Here is a 23,510-nt window from a genome sequence, read left to right on the forward strand (position 1 = left end):
GCACAGACTAGCAGAGACAGGATTTGTGTAACGACCTCAATCCTGTGTCTTTAAAGCAAATGCATGTGTGATGGAGAGGGAGTGAGCAAGAAAACCATGGAAATGACTGGAAAAGAGGGATTTGGGAAGAATCCCACCCGGTTCTGAAGTCCTCTGTGCTCTGGTGAGGAGCAAATGGAGCTCTCAGAGTGCATGTGGCAAAATACTGATGGCAGTGCCACTGGGAAAGATGTGTCTGTCCGTGGTGGGGGATTGATTGTGATACCAAGTGAATGAGATTTCTCTCTGTGGATTGAATCTTTCTGTTTGCTCTAGGACAAGTGGGGGTTTTTAGCTCCAGATTTCACAAACTCGTGGTCTTTGTGGCAAGTTGTTGCTAGAAGCAGCTGTTTGCAGGCTGAGGGGAGTGCACAGAAAGGAAGTGCTTTCTGTTGTGCTGTTTAATGCCAAAAGTGTCCTGATGCAGAGAGGTGGTGGCATAAAAAATTGTGTGTGGCTCTGGAAAGGGTTACCTCAAACATGACCCTTTTTGGGTGCAAACCCCATGCATTTAGTTGCAAGATGGGGGGAGGCAAAGCCCACTCTTTAAAGTCAGATTGCCTGCAAGATTTGAGGTGCAAAGCCCCTTTTGGGGGAGAACCTGATACATCTCCTTACAAGATGTGGAGGTGAAAGCTCTTTTTGAGGGGGTAGAACCTGATGCATTTCCTTACAAGGTGTGGGGATACAAACCCCTTTTGGGGGGGTAGAACCTGAGGCATTTCCTTATGAGATTTGGAGGTGCAAAGCACGTTTGGGGGGGCAAACTTGGTGGATTTCTTTGAAAGATTTGAGACTGCAAAGCTCTTTTTTGGAGGGGGCAGAACCTGGTGCATTTCCTTCCAAGATGTGGGGGTGCAAAGCCCCTGTTTTGAAGGGACAAACTTGGTGCCTTTCTTTACAAGATTTGGGGTTTCAAAGCACTTTTTGAAGGATCAGGACTTCATACATTTCCCTGAAATAGTTGGGGGTGTAAAGCTCTTTTGGGGAGGGGGGCAGAGCCTGGTGCATTTCCTCACAAGATTTGAAGGTCCAAAGCCCCTGTTTTGGGGTCAGGACTTGGTACATTTCCTTACAAGACGTAGGGGTGCAAAGCTCTTGTTTCGGGAGGGCAAACTTAGTGCATTTCCTTACAAGATTTGAAGGTGCAAAGCACTTTTTGAAGAGTCAGGACTTGATGCATTCCCTTGCAATAGCTGGGGGTGTAAAGCTTTTGGGGGGGGACAGAACTTGGAGTCTCCTTGGAGCTCTTCAAGACCCGACTGGACACGTTCCTGTGTGACCTGATCTGGGTGGGAGCTGCTTCTGCAGGGCGGTTGGACTGGATGAGCTCTAAAGGTCCCTTCCAACCCTATCAATCTGTGATTCTGTCTATGATAAAGCCTCTGTTTTGGGGTCAGGACTTGATGCAATTGGGGGGGGGGGGGGGCGGGACGGACACGGACTACAACTCCCGTCAGCCCCCGCGCCGCGCACTTCCGGCGCCTGCCGCGGCCGTGGGTGCGCGCGGGGCTGCGGCCCCGGGGCGCGCTCCCCGCGGGCCCACGCGTGGCCGCTCGCCATGAGCTCAGGTCAGGGCGCCCCACGCGTGCTGCTGGCGGTGCTGGGGGAGCGGGGTGAGCGCCGAGATGCCGCGGGCTGTGCGGGGCTGTTCTTGGCCCCGGGGGCGCATCGTGCGTGGGGCTCTTGGGGGGTGGGGGGGGTGGTTCATCGCTCGTGTGGCCCGCGGCGGGGTGGGGTGAGTGGTGCGTGTCCCCGCGGCTGCATTCGGCGTGGGGCACGGGGGTGAGTGGTGCGTGTCCCATTGTGCGTGGGGCACGGGGGTGAATGGTGCATGTCCCCATTGTGCGTGGGGCACGGGGGTGAGTGGTGCGTGTCCCCATTGTGCGTGGGGCACGGGGCTGAATGGTGCGTGTCCCATGGTGCGTGGGGCACGGGGCTGAATGGTGCGTGTCCCCATGGTGCGTGGGGCACGGGGCTGAATGGTGCGTGTCCCCATGGTGCGTGGGGCACGGGGCTGAATGGTGCGTGTCCCCATGGTGCGTGGGGCCGGGGTGCAGAGTGAAGGGCGACTTCATTGCATTTGGCTTTTCTGGGCGCTTTGTTGTTGCCTTTTAGTTCTTTTTCTTTCTTTTTTCTCCTTTTTCTTAATTTTTCTGTCATTTTTCTTTCTGGGGCTTTTTTAATTTTGCTTTTTCTTTTTTCTCTTCTTTTCTCTTTGATTTTCTTTTTGGTTTTGCTTTTCCTTGCTTTGCTTTTTGCTTTATTTTGGTTATGGGGACTCTCTTCTTCTCTCTTCTTCTCTCTTCTTCTCTCTTCTTCTCTCTTCTTCTCTCTTCTTCTTTCTTCTTCTTTCTTCTTCTCTCCTCTCTTCTCTCTTCTTCTCTCTTCTTCTCTCTTCTTCTCTCTTCTTCTCTTCTTCTTCTGTCTTCTTCTGTCTTCTCTCTTCTTCTCTCTTCTTCTCTCTTTCTTCTTCTCTCTCCTCTCCTCTCCTCTCCTCTCCTCTCCTCTCCTCTCCTCTCCTCTCCTCTCCTCTCCTCCTAACCCTCTTCTCTTCTCTTCTCTTCTCTTCTCTTCTCTTCTCTTCTCTTCTCTTCTCTTCTCTTCTCTTCTCTTCTCTTCTCTTCTCTTCTCTTCTCTTCTCTTCTCTCCTCTCCTCTCCTCTCCTCTCCTCTCCTCTCCTCTCCTCTCCTCTCCTCCTCTCTTTCCTCTCCTTTCATTTCACCCTGTGGCCTTACAACTGACAGCCTTTTTTACAGGCTTGAGGCTGGCAGGGAGGGGGAAAAAAAGGCATCCCAGGCCTTCAGAAGAGGCTGTGAAATGTGATAAGGTGCCGGGAAAGCACGTGAAGTACCCACATCCCTCTTCTCAACGGGCATTTCCCATCCCAGGCCCCTTTCCTTTTCAATTTGCACCAGTCAGCACAGAGGAGTTTCTCAAAAGCACTTGGGGACAAGAGAAGAGGAGCTTTGTGGCAGGAAAGAGAGGAGCGTGACCACACCAGGGGGGTTTTTAGGTGCCCAGGCTTGACTCTGCCCCGCTGTTCCCCTGCCAGTGTGGTTGCTGTTGCTGTGCTGACCTTGCTCAAACTTCCTTTCACCCTCTTCTGCTCCAGCTCCACGGGGGTTAAACCTTACCCCTTTTTTTTCCCCTCTGCACCCAGGTTTAACCCATTAGAGGCAGAAGATGCTCTAATCCTGCCTTAACACACCAAAAAGGGGATGATGGGCTGCAGGGAGCACAGCCCCTCTCTCCCCAAGGGAGATCAGAACCCTTTTATTGAACCTTGATTTGGGGAAAACGTGGGATTTAGATGGAAACAACCTTGTTTTTCACCCCCTTTGCCAGTGACTGTCCAAGCAAGGATGCTCCTTGAAGCCACGGGGCTCTTACCTGCAGCTTGGCAGGTGATTTTGGCACAGGAGCTCTTGCACAACCGGGTGCAGGAGAGGTCAGGGCGATGCCTGCCCAGACTGGGAGAGAAACCTGCTGTGCTGGAAAGGTTTGACCTCAGCCTCTGTCATCAGCACGTGGTGATGCACACATGGCCTGTGCTGGTGGCTTCCTTCTCAGGGACAGCCTTTCCCTACAAATCCAAACCAAAACCAGTTTGAAGTGGACATGGCTTTATTTCATCACCCATCTCAGGGGGCTGATGCACAAGAGCCATTGCTGTGGTGTTACCAGTAACAGCAGAGCCCAAATCCCCATCTTCCCCCTCCCCACCTTGTATTGAGCCTGTCTTGTCCCTTTGTTTCATCCACCCTTGGGATGTTTTTCCACCCCTGCTCCAGAAAACGCGTCAGGGCAACGTATTTCCCTCAGGTTGATTCATGCAGATGAGTTTATCTTGGCTTGGTGGAAAGGGCAGGAGAAGCCACACTGTCTCACCCCAACCCCTCACCCAGAGCCACGGGGCTTGCAGCTGGTTGTGGCATCTCCCGTCCCAAACTAGGGCTTGAAAACTGCTCTGAAATGAAAGATCCTCCTCAGTTAAATCCTGACTCTACATGACCCCAAGGCCATTTTCCTCCCCTGTCCACTCCTTCATGTTGATTTTCTCAGTCAAGGGGCTTGGATTGATCTTGCCAACCCCATCCTGTCCACCAGGCAGCACCAAACCTTGCAGTAACCTCCCTGGGTAGACATTCCTCTTCTTGCTCTGCCTCTGACCCACCCATGAGGATGGATGAAGATATGGATGGAGATATGGATGGATGGATGCTGCTGCTTGAGAAGCCCAGAGCATTCAGTGGGGACCGTGAGAGTGGAGGGACATCTCCAAGTCCCTTGGGGGTTTGTTTGCTTCAAAAAGGCTCATAAAAGGCCTGGGACTGCAAAGGGAGTTTGTGGGGAAAGTCTCTAGGACCAGCACACATCTGCTTTTGGGGGATTTGCTGCTGGGGAGAGGAAAAGGCTGTGTGTCAGGGCAGACTCTCAGGGCAAGCAGCAGCACTGGCATTCACAAGTGGTTCCTCAGTGGGGGTGAGGCTGCTTTGCAGAGGGGTGTTCAGTACCACAGCATGTGCAGGTTCGAGGTTTCCAGTTCTGCTTTTTGGTGACAGAAGGCACACCCTGCCCTGCTGGGACCTGTCCTAGCTGCCAGGGCGTCCTGAGCACGTTTCTCCCTGTGTTTTTTCCCCAAAGCTGGGCAGCAGGGATGTGTAGTGGTTCTCTGAAAGCTCTGAGACAGGGGCAGGAGCTCTTCTCAGAGCCAGGCAGCTGCAAAAAGCAACTCAGCAGGGAATCCTGGCTCCCCTCATCCCTTTGCACACCCCTCTCCGTGTCTGTGGCCGTTCCTGGGGCTTCTCCCCTACCTTAGCAGCAGAGACACACAAGCAAATCTCATCCCCCTGGCTCTCTGGATGAACTCAAAGGGTAAAACACCCCATGCTTTGTGGGCTGGAGGAGGGACAGCCGGTTGCCCCACGCTGTGTTTGCCAACGAGGTGTGGCAATCTGAGCTGGCAAGGCAGCTTCTCGCTAAGACAGCAGCTTGGGCAGCGCCGGGCAGGGGATGGTGCCCATTATCCCATCCCATCCCATCCCATCTGGGGACGGCTCTGCTTGCACAACCGGCGGGGTAAGGCACAGGGAGTCAGGGCTGGAGCCTTTCTGTCCCTTGGCCGTGTTTTGGGGAGTAGCTGGGATGGGAAGGGGAGGTGAGGGCAATCAACCCTCCCCCTGGAGCGGGGCTGTGTGGAAGTGCTGCTCTGGGATCCGCACGAGTCAGTGTCGTTTCCCTTTTGCAGGAGAGCTGTGGCACAGAGGAGAGCTGTGGCACAGAGGAGAGCTGTGGCACAGAGGAGAGCTGTGGCACAGAGGAGAGCTGTGGCACAGAGGAGAGCTGTGGCACAGAGGACAGTTGAGGCACAGAGGAGAGCTGTGGCACAGAGGTGGGCTGTGCTTCTTGCCACCCAGCCCGGTTTGGGGAGGTGCAGAAAGCAAACTGGGGTTGTTTTTCGGTGCTTTCCCTGCAGGCAGCGCCAAGGAAAAGCCTTTGTGTGAGGCAACCCCTGGCCCTCTCCTTTGTTCTGCTCTTTTGAAGGGCAGCACAGGCTCCTCCTCACCCTTCCCCCGCCCTCTTTTCACCTGGAATCGGTGCTTTTTGCTGGGTTTGAAGCTGGCAGTGGGGAGATCAGACATGTCCCCTCCTCACAGTCCTTCCTTGGCTCCTGGGAAGGCTTTTGTTTCACTAAACCATCCCTCAGGCTTCCCCCCCTGCCGCCTTCTCAACCCAAAACTTATCCCTTGGAGCAGCTGAGATGGGAGACCTCACCCCTGGTGATCATCAAAAGCAGGGGGTGGTTTGAGTTAATTGCTTTTATCACCTGCAGATGAGCTTTGGGGTCGGACCAGGGAGGGGCAGGAATCCAACCAGGGTGGTTTTACCTCCACGGGGACAGAGCCTGGCATGTAAATCGTTAAGCCTGTCTCAGTGCCTTCCTGGAAACCTGAACCCAGCCAGGAAATTACCTGCTGGCTCCAAGGCTTGGGACTGGCCCTTGGGTTTGTGTTTGTGCCACGTGTTGTCTCCTACTGCTGCTTTAAGATCCCAGGAGCTGGGATCCCTGGTGGATTTAAGGGATAAACTTCACAGCACGGAGGGTGATGATTGAAATCCCACCTGAGATGATGATGGTGGTGCCTCCAGCGATCCCCATCTCCCAGGCAGAGCATCAGGGTGCAGTGGGGATGGGAATCAGAGGTGCTGAGCCGTGCTGGCCATCCTTAAAACTCATAAAAGTCAATTCTGTGGCCAGGTCCTCGGTGCAGAGGGAAACACAAGGAGCAAACAAGCGTGAAAAGTAGCTGGGAGAGCTCTCCCTGGCTCTGCACCAGCCCTGCTCCCTTCCCCCGGCCGCTAAGCCGCTGCTTTTGTGCCGCTTTTGTGTTGGTTTGATGCCAGCTTTTCTCCCAGGGCTCCTTTGGCATGGTTTGCCTGACCATCACGTGCTGTAGGAGGGTGACTGGGCAGTGCTGGGGTGCCCCTTGCCCACAGCAGCATCCCCCTGCAGGGCAGCGGTAGCTCTGCCACTAGCCAGGCTGGCTGATAGAGGGGACACCGAGTCCAGGGGACACCTTCTGGGAGCCTGTCACTGTAACATCTCCTAAATAACCTCTTGGATCAGCTCCCCTGATAGTTTTTCCCCTGTTGTTTGCCTTTGCAGACAGCAGCAGGCTGCTGGGCAGCCGGCAGCCGGGCTACGGGACGCTGCAGCCGGACACCGAGAGATCCCGCATGGTAGGTGTGAGGGAGGGCACACGGGGCAAGGGTTGGCACAAAACCCCCTCTGTTAGGACCAGTGGTGGTTTTCCACCCTCAAAGCTACTTGTTTATCACCTGCCTGGTGTTAAATGGTGCCAGGAGGCTTAGGGCTTTTATCAGGTCAGAATGTAGATGCTTGATAATCCGGGTTTGGGTTGGGTTTAGGAGTGATTGTCCCCATGAAGGTGACTTTAGGTTGGGAATGGGACGACGTTTGTTTCGGTGGTGTCCAGTGATAGGACAAGGGGTGATGGATATAAGATAGGACTCAAGTGGTTCCACTGGAACAGGAGGAGAAAGTCCTTTGGTGCTGAGGTGAGGGAGCCCTGGCCCAGGCTGCCCAGGGAGGGTGTGGAGGCTCCTTCTCAGGAGGTTTCCAACCCCACCTGGACACGTTCCTGTGCCCCCTGAGCCAGGGGTACCTGCTTTAGCAGGGAGTTGGGCTGGATGAGCTCTGCAGGACCCTTCCAACCCCCACCATTGTGGGATTTTTTTGATCCTATGATCTCCTTTCTTCCAGGAGGTCACAGGCTACCAGACCACGACGTGGCGAGTGGCCCTGTGCCACGCCTGCTCCGTGCTGACGGCCGGGCTGCTTCTCGTCCTCTTCCACTGGAAGCCCAGCCTGGAGGTGCAGGCAAAGTGCAGACCCTGTGCCCTCAGCCAGGCTGACTGGGTCATCATCAGAGTAAGTCCCTCCAGGGTTCCAGGGGACCCAAGGGTCAGGTTGGGCTCTGCCACTGGCTTCCTGGGAGGGCCCTGGGCATATTCCTTGCTGCTTGTTTTCCTCCTCTTCCTAACTATCTCCCTTCATCAAGCAATGTGCTACCCCAGAGCCAGATTATTGCAGGAGGAATCCTTATTCCTGGAATAATTTAGTGTTTTCCCTTTCTGGAGTAGCCAGCCTGGCTTTGCATATCAACCCTGGAACCCAGCTGTCATCCAAGGTGATGGCTATCCAAGGGCTACCAAGATGATGAGAGGACTGCAACATCTTTCTTATGAGGAAAGGCTGCAGGACCTGGGGCTCTTTAGCTTAGAAGAGAGAAGACTAAGGGGGGACCTCATTAACACAAGTACTTAAAGGATGGATGTCAGGAGGATGGAGGGACACTTTTTTCTGTAGTGCCCAGTGACAGGACAAGGGGTGATGGGCACAAGCTGGGACACAAGCAGTTCCACTGGCACAGGAGAAACTCCTTTGGTGCTGAGGTGAGGGAGCCCTGGCCCAGGCTGCCCAGGGAGGCTGTGGAGGCTCCTTCTCAGGAGGTTTCCAACCCCACCTGGACAAGTTCCTGTGCCCCCTGAGCCGGGGGAACCTGCTTTAGCAGGGGCTGGGGCTGGAGCAGCTCTGGAGAATCCCACCATTCTGGGATTCTGTGATCTGGAATAGGTGGCCTGGGGGCTTCCTGCCTGCCTGCCACACTGGCCCTTTTTGAAGGGGAGCTGCCTGTTTCCCTCTGCTCAGCCTGTGCCCGTGTTACAGGACCGGTTCGGACAGTGCTTCACCACCCGCGTGCGCACGGAGACGCTGGGCGAGGGCAGGTGAGCTGGGCTGACAGCCCTGCAGGGGCTCAGCTCTGCTTGTGGCTTGGAAGGAGAAGGGGATTTGCAGCAGTGCTGTTGTATGGGAAGGAATTAACCTTTGGTTTTCCCCCCAAGCAGCCTGGAGCATCACCCTGGGGCCAGACTGGAGGACCGGAGGAGCAGCATCGCCATCGGCGTGTCGGATGAGGAGGAGAGTCGGGACACCATCCGGCTCCACCAGAAGGAAGAGGTAACACTCTCCATCCTGCCCACCTTCACCCTATAAATCCTCTCCTTGGTGGCACTGTCCTGCTGACACCTTGTTTTGAACACCCCAGAAGAACACCTTGCGGTACTACGTGTTCGAGGGCATGCGTTACGTGTGGATCGAGCGGCGGCAGGCGTACTGCAAAGTCAGGTATCCCTCCCTCCCCTCCTGCCACACCAACCTGGCACCACGGGGCAAAATCTGCCCTTCAGACACAGCCAGCTGGAGAACTGGGCAGAGAGGAACCTGCTGAGGGTCACCAAGCCCATCAGCAGCACAGGCTGGGGGTGACCTGCTGGAGAGCAGCTCCAGGAGAGGGGCCTGGTGGGTGTAAGGGTGTAATTGCTGTAAGGGTGATGGAGCCCTAGTCCAGGCTGCCCAGGGATGGTGTGGGGTCTCCAAACCTGTCTGGCTGTGTTCCTGTGCCTCCTGCTCAATGGGAACCTGCTTTAGATAAGGGTTGGACTAGATGAGCTCTGAAGATCTCTCCCAGCCCCTACCATTCTCTCTCCATCTCTCTGCTGCTCTCCTCACCCCTTCAGCCCCCCCTAAAACAATCCTGACCCAGCTGAAAGTCACATAACCAATGCTAGATGGAGCTTACTTTTTTCCATGCCTCAAAGCCTTTTGGAGCTCATCCCTGGGGTGCTGGGTCAGGGCAAGGCACGCTGCCTCTCTCCCCCTCACCAGATTGGTGATGTTGCCTGTCTTTGAGGGCAGAGGAAAGCGGGCACAGCACTTTGGCAGCTGCTCCATGCTGGATGCTCCTCACCACGCTCTCCAAACTGTGCCCCTTTTGTTCCTGCTCCTTGGCACCCGCGAGCTGCAGCAGGGGCCGAGGAACAAGATGCTCTCCCTTTCCCAAAGGGGTTGTGTTTTATTTGTCACCAGGGACTTGGATGTGGTATTTGTTCTGCTGGGCCAGGCTCCTGCTGATTTTGCCTCTGTTTTTCTCTGCCGTGGTGCTTGCCAGTGTCTTGGATGAAGGCTGGACCTGCGCAGATCTCCACCTCTCCCAGGCTGGGCTCGACCAGCAAGACCACAACACCAGGTAGGGATTTACCAGCTGTCCAGGGAGTGTAGACAAGGGAGACAGCAAATCCTGAAGCCTGGGATTTCCTTGCAATCAGACCTCAAAAGGGAGGACAGCTACATGGGCTGGATGGCCCTGGTTTGGCTTCTCCAGGCTCCCGTGGAGGCCTGGGCAGCCTGAGGGAGTTGGAAATGCAGCTTTTCTCCAGCACCCATTTGCCTCCCTCATGGCTTTTTTTCTCTCCTTTGCAGAAGGAAGATCTATGGGCCAAACCTCATCGAGGTGCCTGTCAAGTCCTACGCGAGGCTGTTGGTGGAGGAGGTGTGCAGTTATGGGCCTTGTTCTTCCCCTGCTCCACATCCCTTCCCTGCAAGTGCTTTGTGGGCTCTTCCTCTCTGTTAGAGAGAGGAGAGGACTTTCAGAGAGTCAGCTGGGAAGGCAGAGCTGGTGCAGCCATGGAGGGGACCCATCCTGCCTCTTAGCTCAGAGGGGAGCATCCCCAGGTAGTGTCAGAGGTGGCTGAGCATCCCCAGGAGTACTGACCATCAGCCAAGCTGGGCAGGATGGAGGGTTGGTGAGAAGTCAGCTCATCCATCCCCAGGGAAGGGCCAGCCTCTCTGCATTAGCACTTAAGGAGCCTGGAGGTCTCATGATAAGCTGGAGAGAGCTCTCCCTCCTCCAAAACTTGGTGTCTCTCCTTGTTCTCACCCAGGTGCTCAACCCCTTCTACATCTTCCAAGTGTTCAGCATCGTGCTGTGGGTCTGTGACGCCTATTACTACTACGCCGCCTGCATCTTCCTCATCTCCACCATCTCCTTAGGGCTGTCCCTCTACGAGACGAGGAAGGTTGGTGCTTGGGCTCATTTGGGACAAGCAGCTCTAGCGAAGTAGCCCGTTTTCTGATGCTGTTTGACCTCTGTGCTGATGTTGAAGTCCCTCTGAGCCCAGCTGGGTGAGGACAACCCATACTCCAACGGCTGGGCAGGTTTCCTTGTCCTTCATCCGTGGTCCCGTGCCTTTGAGACCTGTTTGATGGGTGCTTTGCTGTGGTTTTCCACCTGCTCACTGCTCCTTCTCCTTCCAGCAAAGCACCACGTTGCAAAACATGGCCAAGATGTCAGTGGGTGTCCGTGTCCATCGGCCCAGTGGAGGTGAGTGTGATGCTTCTGGTGGGAAGCTCCTCAGGATGATGCCAGGGTGATGTGGCTGAGCATGGCCTGTGCTTTTTATTTCAGAGGAGATGGTGGTGAGCTCTGCAGACCTGGTGCCAGGGGATTGCATCAGTTTGCCCTCGGATGGACTGTTGGTCCCTTGTGATGCTGCGCTGCTGACGGGCGAGTGCATGGTCAACGAGAGCATGCTGACAGGTGAGGGCTGCAGCCCTGCACTGCCCCTGCTCTCACAGGGCATTTAGGGGGAGAGGATGAGCCTGGTGTCTTGGTGGCTCTGCATCAGCCCCTTCCTATCCAGGCTGGCTGGATTCTAGAATCCCAGCACAGTGGGGGTTGGAAGAGCCCTGCAGCGCTCATCCAGCCCCAGCCCCTGCTAAAGCAGGTTCCCATGGCTCAGGGAGCACAGGAATGTGTCCAGGTGGGGTTGGAAACCTCCTGAGAAGGAACCTCCACACCCTCACTGGGCAGCCTGGGCCAGGGCTGCCTCACCTCAGCACCAAAGGACTTCCTCCTCCTGTGCCAGTGGAACTGCTTGTGTTCCAGCTTGTGCCCATCACCCCTTGTCCTGTCATTGGGCACCACAGAAAAAAGTGTCACCTCCTCCTCTGACACCCACCCTTTAGGTATTTATCAGCATTGATAAGGTGCCCCCTGAGGCTTCTCTTCCCCAGGCTGAACAGACCCAGGGCTGCAGCCTTTCCTCCTCACACACATGTTCCAGCCCCTCAGCATCTTGCTGGCCCTGCACTGGCCTCTCTCCAGCAGTTCCCTGTCTCTCTGCAGCTGGGGAGCCCAGAACTGGACACAGGACTCAGATGAGGCCTCCCCAGGGCAGAGCAGAGGGAGAGGAGAACCTCCCTTGACCTCCTGCCCACTCTTAATGCATCCTAAAATGCCACTGCCCCCTTGCCCACGAGGGCACGTTGCTGGCCCATGTTTAGTTTATTATCAACCAGCACTGCCAGGTCCCTCTCCTGGAGCTGCTCTCCATCTGACCCCTCCATGATAACAACCCCTCTCTGTGCTATTCCTCACTGCAGGGGAGAGTGTGCCAGTGATGAAAACCCCTCTCCCAGCTGGCAGCCAGGCAGCCAGGGCTGTGTACTCCCCCGAGGAGCACCGGAGGCACACCTTGTTCTGTGGCACACAGGTCATTCAAGCCAAGTCCTACGTGGGCACAGAAGTGCTGGCAGTGGTGACCCGCACAGGTAAACGGACTGTGGGGCAAAGCCAAGGCTGAACCACGTCCCTCAGAGTGGGGACTGCATGTGTTCACCCTCTACCTCTCTCCCACAGGGTTTTGCACAGCTAAAGGGGATCTCATCAGCTCCATCCTCTACCCTAAACCCGTGAGCTTCAAGTTCTACAAGGATGCTGTGAAGTTTGTCCTGTTCCTCGCCATCCTGGGTACGTCTGAGAGTGGAGGCAGGGCCAGGAGCAGCCAAACTCCTCTGAAATGATTGAAGCCATCCTTCACCTGCTTTGCTTTGTAACTGAGCCCCTTCTCCCCCCACCACGCAGCTCTTATCGGCACGCTCTACAGCATCCTCATCTTGGTTAGAAACCAGGTAGGGTTGGTTGGAGCTGGTCAGTCCCCAAGCATAGGTTGACACTGGGAGCATCACCTGCTGCAGGTGGAGATGGGTGAGGGCTACCAGGATGCCCACCCTTCTTCTTCTTTTTCTTCTTTTTCTTCTTTTTCTTCTTTTTCTTCTTTTTCTTCTTTTTCTTCTTCTTCTTCTTCTTCTTCTCCTTCTTCTCCTTCTTCTCCTTCTTCTCCTTCTTCTCCTTCTTCTCCTTCTTCTCCTCCTTCTCCTCCTTCTCCTCCTTCTCCTCCTTCTCCACCTTCTTCTCCTTCTTCTTCTACTCCTCCTCCTCCTCCTCCTCCTCCTCCTCCTCCTCCTCCTCCTCCTCCTCCACCTGCCAGGTCCCCGTGGGGCAAATCATCATCCGTGCCCTTGACCTCGTCACCGTCATCGTGCCCCCAGCTCTGCCAGCTGCAATGACAGTGGGCACCATCTATGCCCAGAACAGGCTGAAGAAACAGGGCATCTTCTGCATCAGCCCTCCTCGCATCAACCTCTGCGGGAAGATCCGCCTGGTTTGCTTTGACAAGGTGAGTCTTGGGCAGCACCTGTGGCACCAGAGCTCAGGAGAGGAGACCTGGCCTTGGACCCACCACGCTCTTCCCCACAGACAGGCACTCTGACAGAGGAAGGTTTGGATGTCTGGGGAGTGGTCCCTCTGGAGAATAACTCCTTCATGCCCATTGTCCATGAGCCTCGCTGCCTGCCTGCTGGGCCCTTGCTCTACTCCTTGGCCACCTGCCACACGGTCTCACTGCTGCGGGCACAGCCCGTGGGGGACCCCGTGGACCTCAAGATGATGGAATCCACGGGCTGGGTAAGGCAAGTGGTGGGCAAAGTTGTGTCTCAGTGAAGTGGGAGGTGCCACACATCTTGCTCTGAAGGAGTGAAGGTGTTTGAAAGCACCTGTGAGGTGGTTGGGGCTTGGGGACTTGCAAGGCCACCTCAGCATCTGCCTTGGTCTCAGCACCTGGAGATGATGGAGGAGGAGGAAGGCGAGCTGCCCACCTTCCAGTTTGGGACAAAGGTCCTGGCTGTGATGAAACCCCCTCCTGAAGAAGAACAGCCACGAGACAGGGTAGGTGTTATGTGCCAGAGTGGCTCAGGTTCTCCATGTCACCAAGGCTACACTCCTAAAGGGTGGTTGGACCCCCCAGAGAAGTCCCTGCCTGAGCCTGACAGCTGCTCCCTCTGCAGAAGCACCAGTCAGCCCTGGGCATCCTCCGGCGGTTCCCCTTCTCCTCCTCCCTGCAGAGGATGAGTGTGGTGGTGAAGCTGCCTGGAGAAGCCTCAGCCCATGTCTACGTCAAGGGTGCACCAGAGATGGTGGGAAGCCTGTGCAGGAGAGAAACAGGTTTGTGCTGGGGAAAGGTGCTTGGCTGAGAGATGTGCAGTCCTGCTGCTGCATCATCCATCTGCAGCTCATCCCCACAGGGAATTGCCCTCAGTGATCAGAGAATCATTAAATCATTTCAGTTGTTAAAGCCCCTGAAGCTGCTGCAGTGCCAGCCCTGCCCTCACCCTGCCCAGCCCAGCACTGACCCACAGCCTCAGCACCTCAGCTCCAGGGCTTTGGGATCCCTCCAGGGCTGGGCACTGCCCCAGCTCCCTGGGCAGCCTGGCACAGGGGCTCACACCCCTCTCAGGGAAACAGTTCTGCCTCAGCTCCAGCCTCAACCTCCCCTGGGGCAACTTGAGGCTGTTTCCTCTTGTCCTGTCATTCATGGCTGGGGAGCAGAGCCCGACCCCCAGCTCCCTGCAGCCTCCTGTCAGGGAGTGTCAGAGAGTGCTGCTGGCTGCCCTCAGCCTCCTCTTCTCCAGGCTCAACACCCCCATTCCCTCAGCCCCTCCCCAGCCCCTTGTGCTCCAGCCCCTTCCCCAGCTCTGTGCCCGGCTCTGGCCACGCTGCAGCCCCTCAGTGTCCCTGTGGCAGTGAGTGAGGGGCCCAAAATTCACTTCCCAGAGGCACAGGGCTTTGGATTTGCTCCAGCCATGTTGGGGGAAGAAAGTGGGAGCCTGAAGACAGTGAAGGGTGTTGGAGTCTGAATGAGCATCCAAAGCCCTTCAGCCCTTTGGGAGCTCAAGCCCTGTCTCCCTTCACCTGAGCTCACTCCAGAGCTGTTTGACCTTGCTTTGTCCCTCCTGTGCTGGCAGTGCCCCTGGACTTCTCCCAGATGCTGCGACACTACACCACAGATGGGTTCCGGGTCTTGGGTCTGGCTTTCAAACCCCTGAGCCCTGTGCCCAGCTTTGAGGAGGCTCTGCACCTCCCCAGGTTGGTGCCAACCTTGTTTTTCTCTGTTCAGATCTTGTTTGCTCTGAGCATTTGCTGGGATGCTTTTCCCCATCCTTACAGCCTGCAAGGAATCAAACCTTAACCCCTCCTAAAGCTGGCTGCCCTCGAGCTGGGTTGATTGGTGTTTACACCAATTGATCCTCTCTGGCCTGTGTTGAAGATGGTGTTGTGTCCTCCCAGGGACTCTGTGGAGAGCAGCCTGACCTTCCTGGGCTTCCTTGTGATGAAAAACGTCCTCAAGCCAGAGTCTGCACCTGTGATTCACCTCCTGAGGAACGCCAACATCCGCCCAGTCATGGTGACAGGTCTGTGGAGGGACACAGGGACACACACACACCCCACCCTTGATGTTGTGCAAGGGGTGAAGGGTTTTCTCCTCCAGAAATCAGTGGCCTGAAGTAGCTGTGAGGCACAGCAAGGGCTGCTGGCCCCTGGGTTTGGGCATCCCTGCTGCTTGTTTGCCTTGCATTACTTGTGGCAGGCAGGGATTGGGGTTTGGGGGGTGCAGGCTGCTTTTTGATGCATGCTGAGTGATTCCACAGAGCTGGGGTGGGCAGCTTTGATGGAAAAACCGCTCATGGTTTCATCACCAATCACAAGTGTGGGCAGCAGGGTGAGGAAGGTTCTGCTCCCCCTCTGCTCTGCCCTGCTGAGGCCTCATCTGGAGTCCTGTGGCTAGTGCTGGGCTCCCCAGCTGCAGAGAGACAGGGAACTGCTGGAGAGAGGCCAGTGCAGGGCCAGCAAGATGCTGAGGGGCTGGAACATGTGTGTGAGGAGGAAAGGCTGCAGCCCTGGGGCTGTTCAGCCTGGGGAAGGCTGAGGGGGTGTCTCATCAATGCTGATAAATACCTGAAGGGTGGGTGTCAAAGGATGGGGGACACTTCTTTTTCTGTAGTGCCCAATGACAGGACAAGGGGTAATATACACAAGCTGGACACAAGCAGTTCCAGTGGAACAGGAGGAGAAAGTCCTTTGGTGCTGAGGTGAGGGAGCCCTGGCCCAGGCTGCCCAGGGAGGGTGTGGAGGCTCCTTCTCAGGAGGTTTCCAACCCCACCTGGACACGTTCCTGTGCCCCCTGAGCCAGGGGAGCCTGCTTTAGCAGGGGGTTGGGCTGCAGCAGCTCTGCAGGGCCCTTCCAGCCCCCACCATTCTGGGCTTCTGTGATTCTATCTCAAGAGCACTCCAAGTTGCACAGCTAATGTCAGGGGGACAGTTGCCCTCAGGTGTTGTGCAGCCAGGCAGGTTTGAACCTGATGCCTTTCATTGGGTTAGAACAGAAATGAGACTTTTGAAGCTCTCTCCCAAAACACAGGGAAGCAGAGGAACCCCCAGTGTGGCTGTGGCACCTGGGAGAGGGAATGGAGCAAGTTTAAGCTGCTCTTCTTGGCTTTCATTCATAGCAGAGCCTGGGAGCACCAACTAGCAAAGGTACTGAGCCCTGCTGCCTCTTTCTGCCAGGGGACAACATGCTGACGGCCGTGAACGTGGCCAGGGGCTGCCGCATGCTGGAGCCCAGAGAGAGGGTGGTGTTTGTCAATGCCTCCCCTCCTGGCCATGACAAACCTGCTGCTCTGAAGTTCATCCTGGCTGACAACACCCAGGGGGAAGAGCAACCAGAGGTGAGGCCCGAGGGGATGTTTCAAGGAGGGGAATTGGGAATAGGGGTGTTGAGCCTGGAGAAGAGGAGGCTGAGGGCAGCCAGCAGCACTCTCTGACACTCCCTGACAGGAGGCTGAGGGGAGGAGGGATGGCCATCTTTGCTCCCCAGTCATAAGCAACAGGACAAGGGGAAATGGGCTGCAGCTGCCCCAGGGGAGGTTGAGGTTGGAGCTGAGGCAGAACTGTTTCCCTGAGAGGGTTGTCAGCCCCTGTGCCAGGCTGCCCAGGGAGCTGGGGGAGTGCCCAGCCCTGGAGGGATCCCAAAGCCATGGAGCTGAGGTGCTGAGGCTGTGGGTCAGTGCTGGACTGGGCAGGGTGAGGGCAGGGCTGGCACTGCAGCAGCTTCAAGGGCTTTTCCTACCAACATGACTCTGTGATTCTATGGTTATTAAATGCTTTCTTTAGGAGTAGATAACCTGCTCCTGGTTCTCCCAGAGAGAACATCAGGCTGGAACTGATGCTCCAAACACCCTCATTGGCACCCAGCACCATGTTACTGAGCTCCTGCTCCAGGCTTGGCATGAAGGGTTCAGTCACTCAAGCTTTTTATCCCAAATACCATCATTCCTATGCCTGGAATCGAGGTTCAAGGGAAGCTGCTTTACCTCCTGCTCTGTGTGTGCTGGGGATGCCAGTTCAGACCATTGCCCCTGGGCTCAGCAGGGATTTGAGCACGAATCAAACCCCTACTTGCAGAAAAAGAAGGAGTTGTTTTCCTTGGCAGGGTCTGTACCAGCAGGATGGCTGCTGCCTCCCCCCACAGCCCTGTCACTTTGCTCTCAATGGCAGATCCTTCGCCGTGGTTTGCGAGCACTTCGCCGACCTGCTGCCCAAGGTGAGTCCAGCAGCTTGGCCTCACCAGGGTTTCGTGCTGCAGCCTCACAACTCTCAAACAAAGTGCCATGGGGTTTCCTTTTTGCCCTGGCAAAGCCCTAAAGAGCCATGCTGCTGGGTGTGCTGAGCTGTTGGGGGGTGAACACGGAGCCTTCCCTCTGCAGATCCTCATCCGAGCCACGGTGTTCGCCCGCATGTCGCCTGACCAGAAGACTCAGCTGGTGTGCAGCCTGCAGGAGCTCAAGTAAGCCCCTCCAGCCCTGAGGGATGGAGGACAGAGGAGGGGAAAAGGGGGTTTATTCCTCTGCTTGGACACTTCTCTTGTGTGCCAGAGCAGTTGGCAGCTTCCAGATCACATCCTGCCCTCTCCCAGAGGTGGGGTGATCCTAAATACTGGGGCTGAGACGTGAAGACACAAGAGCTTTTCCCCCATTCTGTTGTGAAATATGGAATCTCTTCTCGCTGCAGCTACTGTGTGGGGATGTGTGGGGATGGTGCCAATGACTGTGGGGCTCTGAAGGCAGCTGATGTTGGCATCTCGCTGTCGGAGGCCGAGGCGTCGGTGGCTTCGCCGTTCACCTCCCGCGTGGCCAACATCAAGTGTGTGCCCACGGTCATCCGGTGAGCTGCCAGGAGCCTCCTGCAGGGGGGGCAAAGCCAAGGGGCACCAAGAGTCTCAGGAGTGTGTCAGGACACTGAGAGGCTGGAGCATGTGAGCACTGGAGCTGGGGAAGGGGCTGGAGCACAAGGGTGCTGGGGAGGGGCTGAGGGAATGGGAGTGTTGAGCCTGGAGAAGAGGAGGCTGAGGGCAGCCAGCAGCACTCTCTGACACTCCCTGACAGGAGGCTGTGGCCAGGGAGAGATCAGTCTGTGCTCCCAAGTGACAGCACAAGAAGGAACGGGCTCAGGTTGCCCCAGGGGAGGTTGAGATTGGAGCTGAGGAACTATTTCTTCCCCCACAGGGTTGTCAGCCCCTGTGCCAGGCTGCCCAGGGAGGTGACTGAGTCCCACCTCTGGAGGGATCCCAAAGCCATCACTCTCTGCAGCTCCCTGACAGCAGCCTGTGGAGAGCTGGGGGTTGGGCTCTGCCCCCAAGTGACAGGAGTCATAGGACAAGAGGAAACGAGATAATGGGCTGCAGTTGCCCCAGGGGAGGTTGAGGCTGGAGCTGAGGCAGAACTGTTTCCCTGAGAGGGGTGTCAGCCCCTGTGCCAGGCTGCCCACGGAGCTGGGGCAGTGCCCAGCCCTGGAGGGATCCCAAAGCCGTGGAGCTGAGGTGCTGAGGCTGTGGGTCAGTGCTGGGCTGGGCAGGCTGAGGGCAGGGCTGGGACTGCAGCAGCTTCAGGGGCTTTGCCAACCAAACCAATTCTGTGATTCTTTGGGACACCTCATGGCCAGGATGTCAGGGCAGGTGGGTGAATGTCTTTCTCTCTGCAGGGAGGGCAGGTGCTCCCTGGTCACCTCTTTTGGTGTCTTTAAGTACATGGCCCTGTACAGCCTCGTGCAGTTTGTGTCTGTGCTGCTGCTCTACACGGTGAGTCCCGTGGTTGCCCCGATAGCTGCAGTGCTCAGGGGGTGTCTCATGGGACCCCAGTGTCCCAGCTGGGGTTTCACTTGCCCCTTTTCCCAGCCCCTCACTGAGAGCTGGTGGTTTCTCCTCCCCAGATCAACACCAACCTGAGTGATTTCCAGTTCCTCTTCTTTGACCTGATCATCACCACCACCGTGGCAGTGCTGATGGGTCGCACTGGTCCAGCCCAGGACCTGGGAGTGGAGCGTCCCCAAGGGGCATTGATCAGTGTCCTGGTGCTGGGCAGCCTCCTCCTCCAGACAGCTCTGCTCATCACCCTGCAAGTCCTCAGCTACTTCATCACCATCTCACAGAGCTGGTAAGGAACCCAGCTTTGATGTAGACTCAGGGGATTGCAGCAAAGCCATCAGGATGCTGAGGGGACTGGAGCATCTTCCTTATGAGGAAAGGCTGTGGGAACTGGGGCTGTTCAGCCTGGAGAAGAGGAGACTGAGGGGAGATCTTATTTATAAGTATATAAATGGTAGGTGTCAGGAGGTTGGAGCATCCCTCTTTTCTGCTGTATCTAGCAACAGGAAAAGGGGTGATGGGATGAAGCTGGAACACAAAAAGTTCCATTTAAACATAAGAAACTCTTCCAGTGTGAGGTGAGGGAGCCCTGGCCCAGGCTGCCCAGGGAGGGTGTGGAGGCTCCTTCTCAGCTGCTTCTGCAGAGGGGTTGGACTAGATGATCTCTAAAGGTCCCTTCCAACCCCCACCATTCTATGATTCTCAAGAGGTTTCCAAACCCACCTGGACACGTTCCTGTGTGACCTGATATAGGTGGGACCTGCTTTAGCAGGGGGATTGAACTGGATGATCTCTAAAGGGCTCTCTCAACCCCTATCTAAAGTCTTGGTGCTTTTCCTTGGTGCAAAGCCTTTGCTTTGGCCACCTCTGGCTGACATCAAGGAGACACATCCAGCCACCAGCTGTCAGCCTGAGGGAGCTGTCAGCATTCAAACCTTCTCCCTCCCTTTCTTCCCTGCCAGGTATGTTCCACTGAACAGCACAGTGACAGCTCCCCAGAACCTGCCCAACTATGAGAACACTGTCCTCTTCTGTGTCACTGGCTTCCAGTACCTGATCCTGGCCGTGGCCATGTCCAAGGGGCACCCGTTCCGGGAGCCGCTCTACACCAACGGTGAGCATGACACTGGCTGTGTGGGTGAAGAGAGACATCAAACCTTCCTCCTCAACCTTCTTCCTTCTCATCCTCAGTGCTGTTCTTGGTAGTCCTTATCCTCCTTTTTGGCCTCATGATATGGTTGACCCTCTACCCACTGGGCTTTCCCAAAACCCTGCTGAAGCTGCAGGGCATCGACGATTTGAATTTCAAGCTGCTGCTGCTGGGGATCGCTGCCCTCAACTTCTTTGCTGCCTTTGTGCTGGAGGTAGGTCAGCCCAGGGTGGGCACTGGCCACACAAGGGGGGTGTGTTTTCCCTTTGGATTTAGCCAAGCAACCCCTTTTGTGGGAGCTGTGGGTATGGAGGGAGCAGGGCACGAACTCTGCCCTCTCCTCAAGAGTTCACAGCCTGCTCCAAAAGCTGCTCCTCTCTCCATCTTGGCTGCAGACCGCCCTGGACCATGGTTTGCTGAGCTGCCTGCGCAAGCTGCGCCGCAAGAAAGCATCCAAGAAGCTTTTCAAGAGGCTGGAGAAGGAGCTGAGCCAGCAGCAGCCATCCTGGCCACCCCTTAATGAACCTCTCTTTGCTACACCCAAGATGTCCATCGCTGTGAGATAGCAACACGCTGGGCTGAGCCTCCCTGCCCTTCCCGTGGGCAGCTGCTGCCCAGCAGCCCTTGGGCACTGCTCCATGGCTATTTATTTATCCTGGTGAATCGTGGGGTGCAGAGGGCAGATTCCCACAGGGAGACCCTCAGCATTGCAGCTGTGAATTGCCCACTGATCCCTGCAGATGGGAGGAAGAGAAACAAACTGGGAGAGAAGGTCCAGAAGAGTCACAGAATCCCAGCATGGTTGGGGTTGGAAGGGCCCTGCAGAGCTCCTCCAGCCCAACCCCCTGCTAAAGCAGGTTCCCCTGGCTCAGGGGGCACAGGAACATGTCCAGGTGGGTTTGGAAACCTCCTGAGAAGGAGCCTCCACACCCTCCCTGGGCAGCCTGGGCCAGGGCTCCCTCACCTCAGCACCAAAGGAGCTTCTCCTGTGACAGTGGAATTTTTTATGTTCCAGCTTGTGTCCATCACCCCTTGTCTTGTCACTGAGCACTACAGACAGAACTGTCCCCCCATCCTCCTGACACCCACCCTTTAGGTACCTGTAAGTGTTACTGAGCCTCCTCCAGACTGAACAGCCCCAGGTCCTGCAGCCTTTCCTCATAAGAAACCTGCTCCAGTTCCCTCAGCATCTTGGGACCCCTGCACTGGCCTCTCTCCAGCAGTTCCCTTGAACTGGAAAGTCCAGAACTGGACACAGGACTCCAGAAGAAGAGAAATAGTCCAGTTGAACTGTTCCTCCAGGACCCACCCTGCTCCTTTACTGGCCTCAGCCCCATCTCCCCACACTGGGCACTGTCACCCTTCTGCAGGGGGGAGCCACTTCCCTTTTCCTCTCCTGGCTGATGAAAACAACCACGAAGAGGGTCCCCAGTCTCACTGTGAAGCCTCCCTCTGCCTCCCACCACAGCTGCCCTGGATGTGTAGGAACTGTTTACAAACCTCCCTGTCTCTGGCTTGCCAAGGATGCTGCTCAATCCCCAGGGGCTGGCCATGAGCCTCCCTCTCCCTGCTTGCCACACTCCTGCAGAGCACTTCTTTCAGACAGGAGCTTTGTAGCATTAAAAACCCCAAAACACCCCCACATCTCTTTGGTTTTTAGCTCAGCTGCAGTGCATGGAGATGTCAGTGCAGTCAGGACAAGGACACACAGCTTTTGGCCTCCCCATGGGGCCATTGTGAGCCTTGGCTAATAAATTAACACTATTTTCTTGAGCATTTCCTCGTGCTGCCTGGTGGGGACGGGCTGCTGGGCTGGGTGAGGATCAGATGGAGCAAGGGAGGGCTTGGAAAGGGGTTTTTAGGGTCATTTCATTCAGCAGCTGGGCTGCAAAACGCTGTCCTAGAGAGCAGAGAGCGACCCAAGGGACGGCACTGCTGGGATTGCAGCAGCCCAGAGCCAGGGAAGAAACTCTCAGCCTCTTTCCAGATGGAATTTCCTAGAAAATAAGAGCTGGAAAAAGCCCAGGTGTGTCCTTTCCAGGGCTGCAGAAAGCTCACTCCTTCCACTGGAGGAAAAGCCAGTGCAGGGAGATGCTGCATCCCAAGAGGAGAAGAGCCCATCTCCGAGGAAAGGGGCATGTGCTGGGATGTTTTGGCTCCTTCCAAGCCTCTTGGCTCAGAGGCTGGTTCTTGCAGGGACTCTCCTGCATGGAAAGTCGAAACCTTCCCCCCCCCTCCCCTTCCCCCAAGCGCCAGCAGCGCCTCAGCCCTCCGGGAGCTGGGGATTACATCAGGAAATGAGGCACAAGCAGAGGTAAGAGGTTTCCTGAAACCTTAGCCAAGGCTTGAGTTATTAAACCAGCCTTCCTGAGCTTAAAAAAGCCCCAAACAACACACAACCCTCTGAGATCTGGGGTTTTTTTCTGTCTGCCTGTGCTTGGCAATTCCAAAGCCCAAAAGGCAGCTGGGGGTGAGGGACCTCAGGTTTTTCCTTCCCTCCTCCCTGTGTTTTGCTGGTTTCTTAGGGGGTGTTTCCAGCCTCAAGGGGTTTTGCAATGTCCCTTTAATTAAACAGGCAGCTCCTGCCTTTAGCTAGAGGTTACCAGGGCTGGGGACATGGCTGATGCTGGGCTGGGGGGGCAGAAGCTTTCTGGGAGCAGCTGGTTGGATGATTTTTATCCATCCTCCCTGTTGGAGCTTGATAAGAGATGAGAGCACCTTAAAACCCCCCTGCTTCTCCTCCTGGTGTGAAACTCTGCTTTCTCCTCCTTTTTACAGCACTCAGCCTGTGGAAATGCCCAGACCTCATCACAGCCACTTGTGAGCTCAGGTGCCCTGGCTATAATCCTGCCCCAGGGGTGAGAAACCTCCCCATCGCTGCACAGGTCTCTGCAGAGCTTCTCCTTCCATCCCAGCCCTCTGTCAGCTCTGCTTTTGCCCATACCTCAGATTTCCACCTTTGTAGCCGTGCTCAGGGGTGTCACAGGCTGGGAGGTGGTTTGGGGGGAGCATCTCCAGGCTCACAGGGATGCAGGAGGCAGCCGGAAAGCCGCCAGCGAGCCGGGGGAAAGAGGGCCCCACGGTCAGCCAGGCTGGCTCTGCTGCTGAGCAGGGGCTGCAGATCAGCTCCAGCACCCTCAGCCTGGGAGGGGAAAAACTAAGGGGAGGGGGAGAAAGAGGGACTTTTCCACTTTGTTCTCCCGCCATCCTGAGGTAAAGCTTTAAGTGTGCTGCTGGGGGCTGGATGCAGCCCTGATGGGCGGCTTGGAAGCAGGAGGGAGCCACTGAGATCCCAAGATCCCCAATTTTAGGGGGGTTTATCCGACATCACAGAGCAATACCCTGACAGAATCCTTTCCTCTCACCCTCCAGCAGCACAACCCACAGCCCAAACCTCACCAAGGGTGCTCAGCACTGCACACAGCCCCCACCTCACTCCTCAAGCCCCATCCAGCTGGAATAAAAACCCACCCAAACCTCACCAAACTCCAACCCTGACTCTGCAGTGGCTGCTCGCTATTTTATTGCGTTACTATTGTTATCCTTCCCCCCCTCAGCAAGCAGCATTTTGGGAGGA

At 56.1% G+C, this 23,510-nt stretch overlaps 1 protein-coding gene across 6 annotated transcripts; it reads left to right on the forward strand.

Annotated features, from left to right (window-relative positions):
- Nucleotides 1–1,529: 1,529 nt before the first annotated feature.
- Nucleotides 1,530–21,709, forward strand: ATP13A2 (ATPase cation transporting 13A2). 6 transcript variants are annotated; one of them, XM_062012921.1, is made up of 30 exons: nucleotides 1,616–1,655; nucleotides 5,291–5,434; nucleotides 6,710–6,783; nucleotides 7,328–7,495; nucleotides 8,294–8,352; nucleotides 8,473–8,584; nucleotides 8,673–8,752; nucleotides 9,576–9,653; nucleotides 9,887–9,956; nucleotides 10,348–10,482; nucleotides 10,721–10,787; nucleotides 10,872–11,003; nucleotides 11,849–12,016; nucleotides 12,105–12,215; nucleotides 12,330–12,376; nucleotides 12,736–12,924; nucleotides 13,005–13,211; nucleotides 13,362–13,472; nucleotides 13,592–13,748; nucleotides 14,549–14,669; nucleotides 14,871–14,995; nucleotides 16,149–16,309; nucleotides 17,074–17,184; nucleotides 17,348–17,427; nucleotides 17,652–17,804; nucleotides 18,621–18,717; nucleotides 18,849–19,072; nucleotides 19,746–19,897; nucleotides 19,975–20,147; nucleotides 20,329–21,709. In XM_062012921.1, exons 3-30 carry the CDS (start codon nucleotides 6,781–6,783, stop codon nucleotides 20,497–20,499), a joined length of 3,462 nt encoding a protein of 1,153 aa, XP_061868905.1. In that variant the 5' UTR covers nucleotides 1,616–1,655; nucleotides 5,291–5,434; nucleotides 6,710–6,780; the 3' UTR covers nucleotides 20,500–21,709. The 6 variants fall into 6 exon arrangements, with proteins under 6 accessions (XP_061868904.1, XP_061868902.1, XP_061868903.1 ...); XM_062012923.1 differs by lacking the exon at nucleotides 1,616–1,655 and adding an exon at nucleotides 5,052–5,121; XM_062012920.1 differs by lacking the exons at nucleotides 1,616–1,655; nucleotides 5,291–5,434 and adding an exon at nucleotides 1,530–1,610.
- Nucleotides 21,710–23,510: the final 1,801 nt, after the last annotated feature.

The sequence above is a fragment of the Colius striatus genome, chromosome 21 (assembly GCF_028858725.1).
Source record: "Colius striatus isolate bColStr4 chromosome 21, bColStr4.1.hap1, whole genome shotgun sequence".
NCBI lineage: Eukaryota > Metazoa > Chordata > Aves > Coliiformes > Coliidae > Colius > Colius striatus.

What these genes read in the sequence shown, in the direction of transcription:
- ATP13A2 (XM_062012918.1), top strand. Translation starts at nt 1,601, where the DNA reads ATGAGCTCAGGTCAGGGCGCCCCACGCGTGCTGCTGGCGGTGCTGGGG. An exon ending in GAGGCTCTGCACCTCCCCAG is followed by an intron (nt 14,670 to 14,870) that starts GTTGGTGCCAAC and finishes GTGTCCTCCCAG; the next exon opens with GGACTCTGTGGAGAGCAGCC. An exon ending in ATCACCATCTCACAGAGCTG is followed by an intron (nt 19,073 to 19,745) that starts GTAAGGAACCCA and finishes CTTCCCTGCCAG; the next exon opens with GTATGTTCCACTGAACAGCA.